Consider the following 13,833-nt stretch of genomic DNA (forward strand, 5'->3'; position numbering starts at 1 on the left):
TAACGAAATGCAGCGATTCCCTTTCTGAAGTTGGCGGCGCACAAAAAGAAAATGTCGCTGAAATGTTGAAACGAAAGCGTAAGCTCTCGAAATGATGTCAATTCCTGACAGGCGGAGCACCGTGCCGTTGCGGGCCGGTACCGCAATGGCTTTCACGGGATTAAGCACGGGTGGGGAGGGACGAAAGAATTATAGGCGCACTTCACATGCACAGGAACTCTGATATTACTCGTCATTTTATAACATTATTGTAAACCGACATTACTCCAACTCGCCTCTTGCGAATTTAATGAGTACCCGAAGAGAATCCGGGCTGTTTGCTGCAATAGCGTCTTCAGATAGGTTTGAGAATCCCATTAACCTGACGGCAGCTGGTAAAATCAATGAAATTAACGAGTCCATTAGGTAGGTGGTGCAAATGTTTGGTGGTGACTTCAGTACGTCATCATTAGAATTCGGAAAGCGTTTGCATTAGCAGCGGTGACGGCAGTGGTAAGCACGTTATAAGCGACATGGTAGAAACCGTGAACGTGCACGTAAACGTGCATTCATGCATGCACGTCTTGCAGTAAGGCATTCGCGGAAGATTACAAGTTGAACCCGTTCCCTGTGACCTCAAGCTGTGGGCAATCATCTCTCCGTTCTTTTTTCTGATGCCAAGGCATACGACAGAAGACTACTGTGTCGTTCAATGCGCATGCAGCTGGGGGCGAGTTCAATTGTTCTGGCAGTAGCGAGACGACGCGCTCGCAACAGATCCGATGGCCATAAAACATGCCTCACAGTTGCGGGCCGTAGATTCGGAATTGGTTGTTACGTAACGGGTTCCTGACTGCGTTCTCCTTTTCCATCCGCAGTCTCGCCACAACCGAGATGGCAGCGCGACCTACGTGGTGGAGGACGAAGACAAGTTCCTGAGCAGCGAGGACTCGGTCGCTCCAACGGCTCCCAAGGCGCTGCCTCTGGACTTCGGTCAGTGAGCGCACGGATCCCGCACGTCTTGCCCCGCTTCCGTTGCTCTGTTTTTGCTGTTTCTGTTTAAACAGTCGCCGCGTAGGGAAGAGGAAAAGACTTTTTGCGACCGTTGACGGCTAAAGAAAAGTGGCGTTTTCGGGGAATGAGTCACAGATTTAAATTGGCTCTTTTCTTAGGAATCCCCTTCCTTAGATGGCGCCACGTCTACCCCTTATGAAAATGAACTTTTCCTTTCTGTTTACTTTGTGTCTCCTGCATGTTGACTGTGTGGCCTTTCTTTTGACTTTTCCTTTGTGTTACCTCTAGGACATAAACAGGCTGTGTACTTTTTATAGACTGCCGGATAAACAGCCATGCTGTTTTACCTTTCTATGTACTATGGTAAAGACAAAGTTTAAATTTCTATACGAAGATTTTATTTCGGATGAGAAGTATAAAACTTTAAAAATGACTTGCTTTCTTCTCTTTCTGAGTTCCGCAATGCTATTGCCCATGTGTGTACTCAAGGCAAAATGAAGTCAAAAGACTTTGGCCTGTTTCCCCTGTGTTGCCTCTAGGACAAAGGCTGTAAGATAGAACTTGAATTTGCTGTCTTAATTCTTCTGTGTGCCGTAATGCTGTTGCTTATGTATGTACTGAAGGCAAAATGAAGTCAAAAGACTGACTTATGTCTTTTGTGTTGCCTCTAGGACACTGGGAGGAAGGATAACTATTTGTTGCCTTACATTCTTTTTCTGAAGATTGTGCTTCCTCAAGTAAACATAAAGTCGAGCATGTAAGCCTTAATTATACTCGAAAGGTTAAGTTTTTTGGCTTGGCTAGAGATGGTAAGAAACAATGCCGATGGTTTGTGGAAATTCTGCAGCACTGTATACATTATTTCGTGCTAGTGAGGTCTGATAAATTCGCAGAATTAATATTACCAACTGGTACGTTTGTATGAAACAGTGGCGTAAGAAGGATACATATTGAACGAGGCTGTTCGAAGTGCCTCGTCCCTCCCATTACGAAAAAAAAGTGGGAGGGAGAAGAATATACAGACCAGAAAAAGTAAAAAGAACACAAAAAGCCGAATAGAAAACGAAGCAATGAAAACAAAAACAACCTAAAAAGTGGCTTCCGATTGTCCTAGTCTGTGTTTTCCTTCAGGGTCGTTGTAAAATGGCTTATCCTTGCAACTATTAAATGCTGAGCGGTGTACTGTTTTTTGGGGCAGAGCTTGCGGTAGAAATATATTGCGACAGAAAAAAAAGGGACACAGCCAGACGAGAGCAACAACAATGTCAAAATATAACCTAAGGCAGAAAAACTTTAATTAAAGCACGGTTAAAAAAAAAAAAAAATCAAAGATCACTCAGCGGGTTTCGAACCTCCGCCCTTTGAATCAGTAGGCGAGTACTTAACCTCCAAGCCACCAAACCAGTACAAGATCATGTCGTAAACCCAGGTATAAATACTTGAGTTCACATAGTCTTGCTAAGCCTCCATTTGAGTGAATTGTTTGCCTGCGTGGATTTGACGCACGGTGCTTTTGTGTGCGTGCGTGCGTGCGTGTGCGCGCGTGCGTGTGTGTGTGTGTGTGTGTGTGTGTGTGTGTGTGTGTGCGCGCGCTCGCGCGTGTGTGTGTGTGTGTGTGTGTGTGTGTGTGTGTGTGTGTGTGTGTGTGTGTGTGTGTGTGCGTATGCGTGTGCGCGTGTGTTTGCGTATGTCTGCGGGGAATAATTTTTTTATCCGGACGTTCTGTTTGCGAAAAGCCCACAAACAGTGAATGCTTGGACGCTGAACAAAACACAAAACAGTCAATCTAGATGTAGATGACGATGATAATAACTTTGTTTGTTAATCCATTTTTATTCGCTTTTGAGTAGCAACAACTTACGACAACAAAAGACGTTGCGCGCATCAAGAAAATATACTGCAATTATATATATGTTTGCTATTATCAACTTTAACAAAATACTATAATGGCGTCTGCCTAGTTTGCTTCAGGGGTGATGATGAAGGAAGAAAGTAACTGCTAAAACTCTATGACTGCTAGATATCCAACTGTAGTAATAAGTCTAGTCTAGGCTGGCATATATGCAGTCATTGTTATAGGTGCGCAAGAAAAGACGTGGTTGGTTCGTTGTGCGTGGTTTTGGTGGTTTGTTTTCGATTTGCTGGTGTTACGTGAATTACTACGTGCTCCTCCTGCCGTAATATTACGTGTTAGTGCTCTTGTGCCACCTGAAACATCGTGAGTGCTGGCAAAGCGTCTGTGTCGTCGCCGTACTGCGCTGCTGTAGCAAACGCACATCGAGGTCGCCATTTGACAAAATACCCGACAAGTTGTGCGTGCCTACGTGAATCAAGAGTCTCTACTGCAAGGTCCAGTCTGTCGACGCGACGTGTGAAAAATGCTGCGTGTTCTGCCGTAAGTAATTGTTTATCGTGGTGCATGTTAAAATTTTATTACGCGTTGCCGCAGTGCTGTTTTGTTAAACGTGTTGAGTATATTCCTTGGTGTTCGGCTCGCCGCGCTTCTTTTATTGTAAATTACCGGCTGCGTCGGCGCGGTCATAATGAGCTTCCAGGAGCGGCGGCCAGTATGCTGTGTGAGTGATCGACCCCCTTGCCATTGCCGGCAACGAAAACATTATGCTGACGGCCCAGCGGCCGCCGCTTGGCTTGGGTGGATTCGACGCTAAAGCTTGTTGCATGAAAAAAAAAAAAGAAAACTGCGTTAATGGTTGTAAAACAAAGCGCCCACTCCCCGATTTTTTTTTTTTAGGAGGCAGTTGACCCACAGTATATTTTTTTACAGGACGTAGGCAGCTTAGCATTGTTCTAACGGGTAGTTTTCGTTTACGGGTAAAGAAATGCAAGGAGGCTGCATTACATTTGTAGTTATAATACGTAAGAGTTGCATATACGTTGAATTTTCAACATTTAAGCATTGCTAGCAACTTTATAAGTAGTACCACATGCACAAGGTCTTTAGGCAGTGAACATTTGACCAGATAATTGTTTAGACGTCGCAGCTTGAAAACATGCTGTTCCAGCCTGCATTGCTGGTGCAGTCACAGGGCAGCTTTCACTGTTTTAATGCAAGAAATTTTTCCAGCTTCCTAAGCTCATCCAGCATCGTCATGATCAGACAGAAATTCTTGTGTGGTGTGACATTATTTGTAGCTGGCTTGCATAAATTGTGTTGACCGTAACATGTTGAGCATGGGTTAAACGTGTTGATTCTTACAAATATGCATGTGATGGGGATACAATCACGGTGCGAAAAAGATTCAACAGGGCGTGGGCTTGCCACCGTGCTCCTTCACCATCCTGTTTTTTCGTTTCGTCAGCATTTCAACTTGCCTACCCCTTAGAGGTATTGGCACGCTGAGACGTTCACCATGTGCCTCAGAGAGAATTTTAATGGCGCCATGAAGACAAAATACAAGTTTGTGTTATTCGAAAGATTTCGTGTGGTATGGTGCCCCCAGCACTTGTCCAAATGCAAACGATGCTTTATTCACTGAGAAATTCATTAATTTAAGCTAAAATTTTGGTTTTCCCGCTAAATCGTGCATTTTCAGAGTCTGCAATGACATCACAGGAACCGACCGCTCTGCAGCCGATTGGGAAACCTTCTTTACCGTTAGTTAACCTAGATGGTGCCACCATACCGTGGCAAGCCGCTTTCTGCTTTTGTTTTGTTTTTACCGTATTTAAACGTGGCTTGTTTTTGTTCAGCGAGAAAATAATCGTTTCGTGAAACATAGTGCTCGCTCCACAAATATGGTCACGTAAGACACCGTTGCTTGTGTCAATCGGCCATTGTTGTCCGAGACAACCCCAAAGCCCCGCAGTCCTGTGCAGCTAAACCAAGCATAGTGCGCGCAGTACCAACAGCAGTACGCATCGGTACTTCTATGCTTACGTGTGCTTTCCTAACCTTTACTGTTGGTCCCACCATTCTTACTACTGTAAAAAGAATGTGCCCTAAATTTAAGCGCAAATAGTTCGTTCAGCAAGCTTATAGCCTCTGCCTAATTCGCGTTTGCTGTTGCCACCCTCCGCTAACTGCAGAGCTGGCTGGTATGACATAGGTTCTGTTGCGGGAAATGAGCTAGTGGGTCGCATGGCCATTTCCTTTGTTCCTAATTTGTAGCTTATTTGAGTGGAGTTTATGTTAAAAATGGTGTCAGCGTGATTCTAGCAACGGAATCCTTTGAATGAACCAAACTTGTGTTTTCTCTTCATGGCTCCTTTAAAAGCCGTAACCACGTTTCGCACCCTCTGGACCAGAGAATATGCTTGCACAGTGGAAATCTGGGGCCACAGATTTCTACCACCTAGGGATATTTAATAGGCTTAGTTTAACATTAATTCAGTGTAAGGATGCTTCTGTTCCTTTCAAGTATGGCTGAAAGCCTTGTAAGGATTGTCATGTATGTACAGTGCTCACGGATTGAAACGCGACACTGCAAGCGCGTGGCCTGCGCTACATGCAGCGCCGCCAGTGGACGCCCGTGGAAGCTAGGTGTTGCATTGTGGTATACCACGAGGATGAGAGTGTTTTGACCATAAGCTTGCTGCTTCCGGTTGCCAATAAGCGGGGCAGTGGTTCCCCGCAGCGACAGCGGTGCGCTGTCAGCGACAGCGGCGTCCATGGACGGCGCTGCATGTATTGGCGGCCACGCGCTCGCAGTGTTGCGTTTCAATCAGTGAGCACTGTACTTATTTTTTAGCTTGAAAGAACTGAAGGTGCCTTTTTTGCACCTACAAAAACAAATTCTGTCATGTCCTGTCAGAGCGAGTATTTCACGGCATTATACCGCATATTTACGGCTTGTTTACTACTTGAACTTCCATTTTTTACAGGGCCAGGTGTTTGACATGGAGGATGTACGTTGTGAGCTACCAGAAGAATTGGCTGCCTCCTGTTTCTATCTATCCTGCACGACCTGTAAGTGGAGTTCATTACGGCTGTGAAATGCATGAAAATCTCGATTTTGAAGGCTGAGAGAACATGAAAACATAGAAAACCATTCTGGCATTCTTGTGGTACCTTAGTGATATTAAGACATAAGAACATTGCAGAGATGGGGCAAAAAATAAGGAACCGATGAGGGTGAGAAACTTCCTGGTACCTTTCTTATTTTTTTTGTCGCATCAGGGCTGCATCCTTGCTCCATGAATTAATTAATGACGACTTTGTCACCCTTGTTCACTGTGGTAGTTGCGTGGTGCCCACAGACAGTGTGTGGGGATTTTTCTTCTACCGCCTATTACAGATGAACTAGATCTTTAGACTTCTACTCAAAAGTCATATTATGGATTACATTACATGAGTGAAACAATTCCATGCACCCAGAAATAGAATTTAGGTGAATTCACTTCAATGCCCTAGATACAACTTGTGCCTAGCAGTGAAAAGGGTGTATTGCGTGCCTTTTTGCCACTGTGTTTCATGTAGTGTAATGAGTCTCACTGGCCATCGTAGCCCCCCCCCCCCCCCCCCCCCGAACAGCTATTTACAATAGCAAATATAATGATGGTCCTAATTGTAGAAGGGTACCCGCCGCGGTGGCTCAGTGGCTAAGGCGTTGCGCTGCTGAGCACGAGGTCGCGGGTTCGATTCCCGGCCGCGGCGGCTGCTTTTCTGATGGAGGCGAAAAGCAAAAATGCCTGTGTGTACGAGATTTCGGCGCACGATAAAGATCCCCAGGTGGTCAAAATTAATCCGGAGCCCTCCACTACGGCGCACCTCATCGCCTGCGTTGCGTCGGCGCGTTAAACCCTACAATCAATCAATTGTAGAAGGGTACTCAGCAATTGAAGAAAGAGCTGTGGGGGGTTCTGGTTTGTGTATCAGACTTTGTTTGGAATATTGTTATGTAGCCACGGATAATGCAGGGTTTTTGTAAATATAGATTATCGGAGCAAACTTGTGCTCCGCAGTGAACATAAAAAAACACAAACCTCGAAGGAGTCAGCAAAGGGACGTGCATGGATGAGCGTTGGCGAATTGAATGCTGCAGGGTTTCTTTTGCACTCGTTCATTTAGATCGAGAACATTTTCAATAAAAAACAGGAAAAGCTAGGATAGGGATCGCAAAGCAACACCCGTTCCATATCAAACAGGACTGCTGGTGCAGCATACAAAGGAAAAAGGGGAAAAAGACGGTTCCCTTAAAAAAGGATAAGATTGCAGGGTGTGGCCAGGTGCTTGTAACAAAATATTTTGTAAACAAATCTAATGGCGTGGTTGGGGGCAATATTATGATGTTTATAGTAGGAAAAACCTGCATTATTTCCGAACAGTATGAATGCTCTGTGTGCAAACATATGCAAAAATGCTTGTGTGTTTTTAGCATTTGAGTGCACGTTACAGAGTAGTCAGCTCAAGTTACTGCGGTAGCTTTCCTCATTGCTGGTAAGCATAAACCCTGAAATTAAATTTGCTGTATTCGACCGCTTTAACCTGTCACTGTCCTGGTTTGTCTTCGAATTTCTCCTCCACGGTGTCACTGACATACCGGTGCGTTTTCTGTTGTGCGTTGAAAAATTCGTGCCATGGTGCAAAGTTGGCGCACCTGCACTGTTTGTGCTATCTGTCAAATCTTTCTAGTGGCTTGTATTTTCACAAAGTACAGAGCGACCACGCCCAGCTTTCGCTGCTTGGGGGTCACTCCGTGCACTGTACATCTGTTGGGATGAGTGACCACGTGGCACGCGTGCAATGATGGGTGCAAGTGTGCTATCCACCACGTTTTTCTAGGGTTGTTTTTTATTTCTGTTCCCATGTCTGCTACCCATCGACACAAGGAAATATAAAAAGTGAGGAGCCAACCTAGAGGTTGGTCAGTTCATGGTGATGTACATTTTGCTTTTTGTAAGCAAGCACAGACAAACAAACTAGACAATGCAAGTGCTGTCTCGTAAACGAAATGCACAATAAAACTGCTGGCTTTATAGGTTCCAAAGAACGCGTAGACACAAGCAACTACTCATGATGACGACTGATCAATGCCTGTCTTAGCATGTTCATGCAATTTTAGGTTGCCTTCCCTGCCCCCCTCCCCCCCCCCCATATTGCTTTGTTCCCGCAGTGCTGCTGCAATAATCTCATCTCAAATGTTCTTGCGAGGCTGTATAAATGCCCGTCATGAGAAGGCCATGAATCTAAACAGTACTTAGTTCTGGGTTGTGTTGCCTATGTAACAGTATGTCATATTTGATGTTCGTAAGCTCATTAGTTAATTTATGTGGTCTAAATTTTGTGGCTAATTTTGCAACCTAGAAGTTATACCTTCTCTTTCAGGATACTTGGTTCAGTTTTGTATGGGAACACTCCTTTATATTTATAAGCATAACTAGCAAATGTTTGAGACGTGTTTGTTCAAACCCCTTCATATGCGATCAATGCGTTTGTCATTTCAGGTTCAAGCGTGGCAGTGGCTATCCCGTCCTGTGAGGGGTAAAGATGAGGCGACACCTGGTGTGGCAGGCGGCAGCAGCACGTATGGATCCAACCTGAATAAAATAGTCAGGTTTGCAAGAGTCGTGTGATTCATGTGATTTTCGTCAGCTTGCTCTTACAGAAACAGCTGCAGCATGAAACAGTGACTGTGGAGCTGGCTGACATTTTCTACATGCAGCTGGCTGTGGGGCACTGTTATTTGACAGCATGCAAAGGGCACTCAAAAGGTGGAAGCTTGTGGGATACGTAGAGGACGGAAACATAAAGGATTTTTGGAGGACGCAGAAAGTCGGTGGCGAAATTTCAATACAGGGGACACACAAGGGACGAATGCGGTCTGTTGCCTTCAAGACATATAGGGGACACACAAAGGCCGTATGGTGTCTGTGTTGCCTTTGGGAGATAGACTGGACGCATGGAGGACGGAAACACACGGGACACTTGGAGTACGCAGAAAGTCGGTGGCGAAATTCCAACACAGAGGAAACACACAGGACGCACGCAGTCTGTTTCCTTCGGGACGCAGACTGTCTTTTGACTGGACATAGAAATTTTCATAAGGGACTCTTACTAATCAATTCGAGCCCTGTTTGCAGTATGAGGAGGAGGGAGAAAAGAATTTGAATTTCGATGGCTTTGTGCGCCTAAGAACGCACCTGGGTTCTGAGGCGCGCCGTAATAGAGGTATGTTAGTTGTTTCGCAATGTGGCTGAGCTAGAACAGACAGCCGGTTTCGTGTATGCAACCTTGTCGATTCTAAGTACTCTCCGATGCGGCTTTTTTCTTTCGGTACAGAATTCTGCTTTGTGCAATTCTTGGATATTGTGAGAGCCTTATACAGACCTTATTTATATGGATCAAGAATGATTTGAAGTACGGTATTGAAGTAGGATATTGAAGAATGCCTTCCATGTCCGTCCTCGTAGGCATTTGTGTTCGTTTCGATTCACAAAACTCGAAAAAACTAGCTGGCACCTTATTAGGCACCCCTTAACATATTGAGCAAGCATTTCCAGATGCCTGAGGGTGGATGGAAATCAGCCTCCAACTGGTTAAAAAAAAAAATCTCATTTGGAACAGCAGCTATTTTTTTCGCGTCATCTAGCTCCCATTTTCTCCCGCCAGGTGCTGACAGCTCACAAATTTAAAAGTATGAACCTTAGCTCTAAAAATATAAGCCATTGATCTTCAGAAACCATTAGCTGCGAGAAACCGCTAAAAATACTCTACAGCTGTTATGCCATAGCTTCGCCTTCAAGCCCACCGCGAAGCTCTACCACTATAAATAATACGCGATGATTAACCTAGATTTACGTACAGTTAGACTAAACGGTTGTTCGGTCCTGTTTTGCAAATCAGGGCGAAGCGGTTGAGCAAGGGACAAATATGCAGGGCTGGGGAGGTTTTGTGGGCTGCCTTTAAAATTTCTATAAACACCCTTTTTTACATGACAGAGGAACATGGAGAGCTAGAGCACCCAAAAAGCAAAGCTCCCGAACCTTATGTTTCTTTATTTTTTCAGAGAGGCCTGTAATGAAAACATAAGCTGGAGAAAACAGTTCGCAAAATTTTAGAGTCAAGAACAAGAAACTGAATACAGGTAGAAATTAACATTTAGTAAAAAATAAGTAACTGAATGCAGGGAGAAATTATTATTTATTTATTACACTCTTACGGCGAATTATAAAACTGAAGTTGATTGATTGAAAGTAATTTGGTAGTTACATATTTTCTTCGTTGTCCCTTTGACCCACAAAGTTTTTGTCACGTTGTGTAAAAGTGTTCTAAAACCGTCTGATAAAAGGTATGATAAAAGGCATTAGTAAGCATAATTAAAAATTACTTTTTAGAACTTTTTCTTTTTTGTTTGGCCTGAAAGTCTGGTGAAGATTGCACGTGCGTCGATGTGGGGATGTAGGCGTAAAGCTCCGGCAAATTTTAAAAAGCTAATAAAGACAAAGGAAGAGATAGACGGCAATCAGGAAATATTGAGGGGAAACTGAAGGAAATATCATGCTTTTTACTTAATGCAGCTCAAAACATTTTTCATCATCAATGTATAGTGGCATATAACAAAAAAAAATTTAAGCAGTCAGTCCAATGGTTTCCAGAAGATTACAGGTATGAAACAAACCGGATTCCGCTCATGATTTTTGAGATTTCTTCGTTTCGTCACAGCGCTCACACAAGCTCCGAGGTTTCCCTGTAAAGAAAAGGACTGCTTGTCAGGCAAAAGGAAGCCATGAAGCACGCTAGCTACAAAACAAGCGGCATTCATATGCCAGGACGACTGCAGATACGGCAAACAGAACCAACAAGAAAACACTGCTGTCAAAGGTAAAGTTTCTGATTTAACGTTTCCTCTAACCTAATACTGTCTTGGAGTTAGTCTTGCTGGCACCGTTGTAGCATTACGTGAGTAACGTTCGGGGATACGTCGTGGCTGAACACAGAACAGGTTCTTTGCAAAGAGAACCTGTCTGGTCTCGGGTAAACATAAGGTAGATTGGCAATGTTTGCCACTCTATTCCGGGGAGGCAGGAGTTGCACGCACCGACGTGCATTCCAGCTCTCCGCAAATTGATATGTGTTCTGCGCACTACTACGTTGCTGGGCTTTCTGGCACCACTAAGGAAACAGCTGAGCGCAATTGATGCTTTTTTCTTGGCACCCAAAGACGTGGTCGGGCGGAGAAGGCCTTTTATACGAAAGAACGAATAATCAGGTATTGCGGGAAAGTTGGGCAGCTGGCAACAGTCACGTCCATACGTCGTGGTCACTGATTGGTAGCACGAAAGCAAATAATGTTTGGGCGCTATATACCCCGTAATCGGGAAGTAATCTGGGGCGCTTTCTGTCTCTTGCTAATTTACGAGGTACAAGTAGAAAGACATTACTGCAAGCGAGACAGAGGCGACAGGTACAGTGCGAGCAATAGTAAATACAGGCAGTTCGGCACGATATATATAGAGGGACGGAAGTACAGATAATTGGCACAACAGTGCCTAACTTTATTAGTGTTTAAGAGGAGAGTAATTTATCATTCCGTTATAGGAGCTTTTCCGGCATCAGAAAGAAGGATTTGGGAAAGGGACAGTAAGAATAACCGTTGCAAATGTTTGGAATGACCTCGCCAAGAGTCTACCTCTTTGCTGTTTGGTTTTTCTCGGCAAACTTGTTACAATCTAGGTGTCTTTTTTTAAACCTTAGGAGGTCTAAGTATAGGAGTGTGCCTCGGTTGATTACAAACAAAAAATTAAATTTGTGGTGACTGCTCAATTTCCCATTCCCATTAACTATACCGGCACATTTCCCTTGTGGCTTTTGATAACCCTGAAAACCCTGTCTCTAATCATGCATTCGATATTGTTTCTTAAAATACCAATCAAGATTATTGTTACGATTCAGCACGCCGCTACCCTGTTCGCATGTGCTGCAAGTTTTGTGCAGTGCACTTGTACCTTGCGTAAAACCCGGCTTCCTCGAAAACGTGTTTAGACAGGCCCGTCAGCGATGACTCGAGCCGCGGCAGTTGCAAAATACAAAACAAACTGTTTAGCATGCAGAGACATGCACCTGTGAAGCGGACGACGCTCGCCGAGATATTCTCTCCCCTTCTCTAGGCTCAACGTGCGCCGCTACCGCCGACCCTCACAAACTCTTGAAAGAGTGTTTGTGTGTGTCTGCATTGTGTTCGGGCCGCGTGCAAATGTACTACGAAAGCTGTTTGACCGTTGACGCTTCGAGGATAAACACGCAGTCCCTCCACGCGCTGAAAGGTATTGTTTGGCAGCATCGGACCCCGCTATCGCTGTGCTCGAGCCTTGCTGTAACGTCGCCCGGGAGGGTGCTGTTCCTGTATCGTCGTTGTTCGTCTGTCGCCATGCAGTAAACCAGTTAAGTTTGCCTCCGGCTTTTGTGGTCAACACAAAGGCAGCAACTTTTGCTGCCCGCTCGACCACCACGCTACCACACATGACGGAGAAGACGGAGCCCGGTCGGGGTGCCTTCCCGAATGTAACACTATTTAATATGGCTTTACGTCCTTTCTGATTGACATCAGTATGCATTGACCGGCGCGCATTGTTTGATTTGGATTCATAACGGCTGCCACTAAATGGGCTTGAGACAGCGAGTAATATTGCAGACTGTACATACAATCGACATACCATTACAGCAGGCACGTTTAATTGCGGTTTTAGGGGCAGTTTATCATTTAGTTAGTAACGCATATCGCCAAAACAAGAGGTTGAAAAATGATGCTCCCGTGTTCGAAATACTTGAGGCGCCAGTTCTTGCAAAGAAGTTGCTAATGAAGGTATTTGTTTTAACTCAGAAAAAAAGTGTCGTTTTTTCGTTCACAGTGTCGGTTTCCTCTTAAATCTTCTGCCTGTTTCTTTTGCGGAATTTTCAATTGGTGTTGTCACAGATCTGAGCCTTGGAAGACGATCATCCAGGGAAGAAGAGCTGGTTTTAGAGCGAGAACTCTACTACGCTACATTTTTCAAGGCCATTCATCGCGTCGCAATGACCATCAGCTAATAACGCGCAAGCTGCGCCTTTCTTTCTTATCGCTTCGCTTTTTTGGAGCTTTGCGGCTGCGGTACCATGCGACTAGGCCATGGCTTAACGACTGATATAAGAAAACACTGCGCTGACTGAGTTTACAGGAACGAAAACCAAAGAAACTCGAGATGCACGCTCACGGAAGTGCTGCTTTGCCGTCTGCATCGCGGGAGCTTGATTTCTCATTCCCGTCATCGTTGGCGCGCCGGCTTGGCTGTCTGAACGCGCCCTTTAGCGCGAGCAAAAAGATGAATTCAATCATCCAGAATATACAGCTAGATGGCAGGCTGCGAATGCTTAAGCAAAGACAAACTCTCACGAAACAGTGTGTGCATAGTCGTTTCATTCGCTCGTGATAACTATGTTTATAACGGTTAAACCTGAGCCATTTTCAAGCAAGTTTGTCTAAACTTGCACAGTACGCTTTCGCTGGTGTAGCTTGAGTGTTTATAGTGAAGCTCAACTTGTAGTCTCACTATCCTTGCGCACAGCGTTTACTCCTGCGAGAAGTACAGGCTGATATATCCGCGCTTTCGACATTTCTGAATCCTTTATTATTGCTACCCCTGTAAAGCGTGCTCTGCCGTTTTACGGTGCGTCGTGAGGCAGAGCCACTAAAAAAAAAAAAAAAAGGGGGAGGGGGTTACATGCCGAAACCTTTCGGGCATGCAGCAGGGTGTTGCATATAATAGTGTAGTTTACGAAGCCTCCTCCCACGTGAAATCGTAATAAAAATGAAATAAAGTTTATATGCACATCGAAACAGCTGCGTCGGGTTAACCGCAGTGATACAACATATTCTTATATGCGAAGCATATCTTTGCAAACAC

At 44.7% G+C, this 13,833-nt stretch overlaps 1 protein-coding gene and 1 long non-coding RNA gene across 3 annotated transcripts in view; both read left to right on the plus strand.

The window, feature by feature from the left end:
- LOC144145473 (follistatin-related protein 5-like) overlaps positions 1 to 13,833 on the plus strand; it is a 481,029-nt gene that overhangs the window by 349,713 nt on the left and 117,483 nt on the right. For both annotated transcript variants that reach the window (XM_077677106.1, XM_077677115.1), the window contains exon 3: positions 858 to 972. In XM_077677106.1, the coding sequence (XP_077533232.1) occupies positions 858 to 972 (115 nt within the window). The remainder of the gene's footprint in view (positions 1 to 857; positions 973 to 13,833) is intronic.
- Positions 2,760 to 9,000, plus strand: LOC144145467 (uncharacterized). Its single transcript, XR_013317504.1, has 3 exons — positions 2,760 to 3,388; positions 5,836 to 5,920; positions 8,398 to 9,000. It is a non-coding gene; the product is annotated as an uncharacterized LOC144145467 (long non-coding RNA).

This window comes from Haemaphysalis longicornis, unplaced genomic scaffold (assembly GCF_048455015.1).
Source record: "Haemaphysalis longicornis isolate Haplotype H1 unplaced genomic scaffold, Haemaphysalis longicornis Haplotype H1 scaffold_1, whole genome shotgun sequence".
NCBI classification, from domain to species: Eukaryota; Metazoa; Arthropoda; class Arachnida; order Ixodida; family Ixodidae; genus Haemaphysalis; species Haemaphysalis longicornis.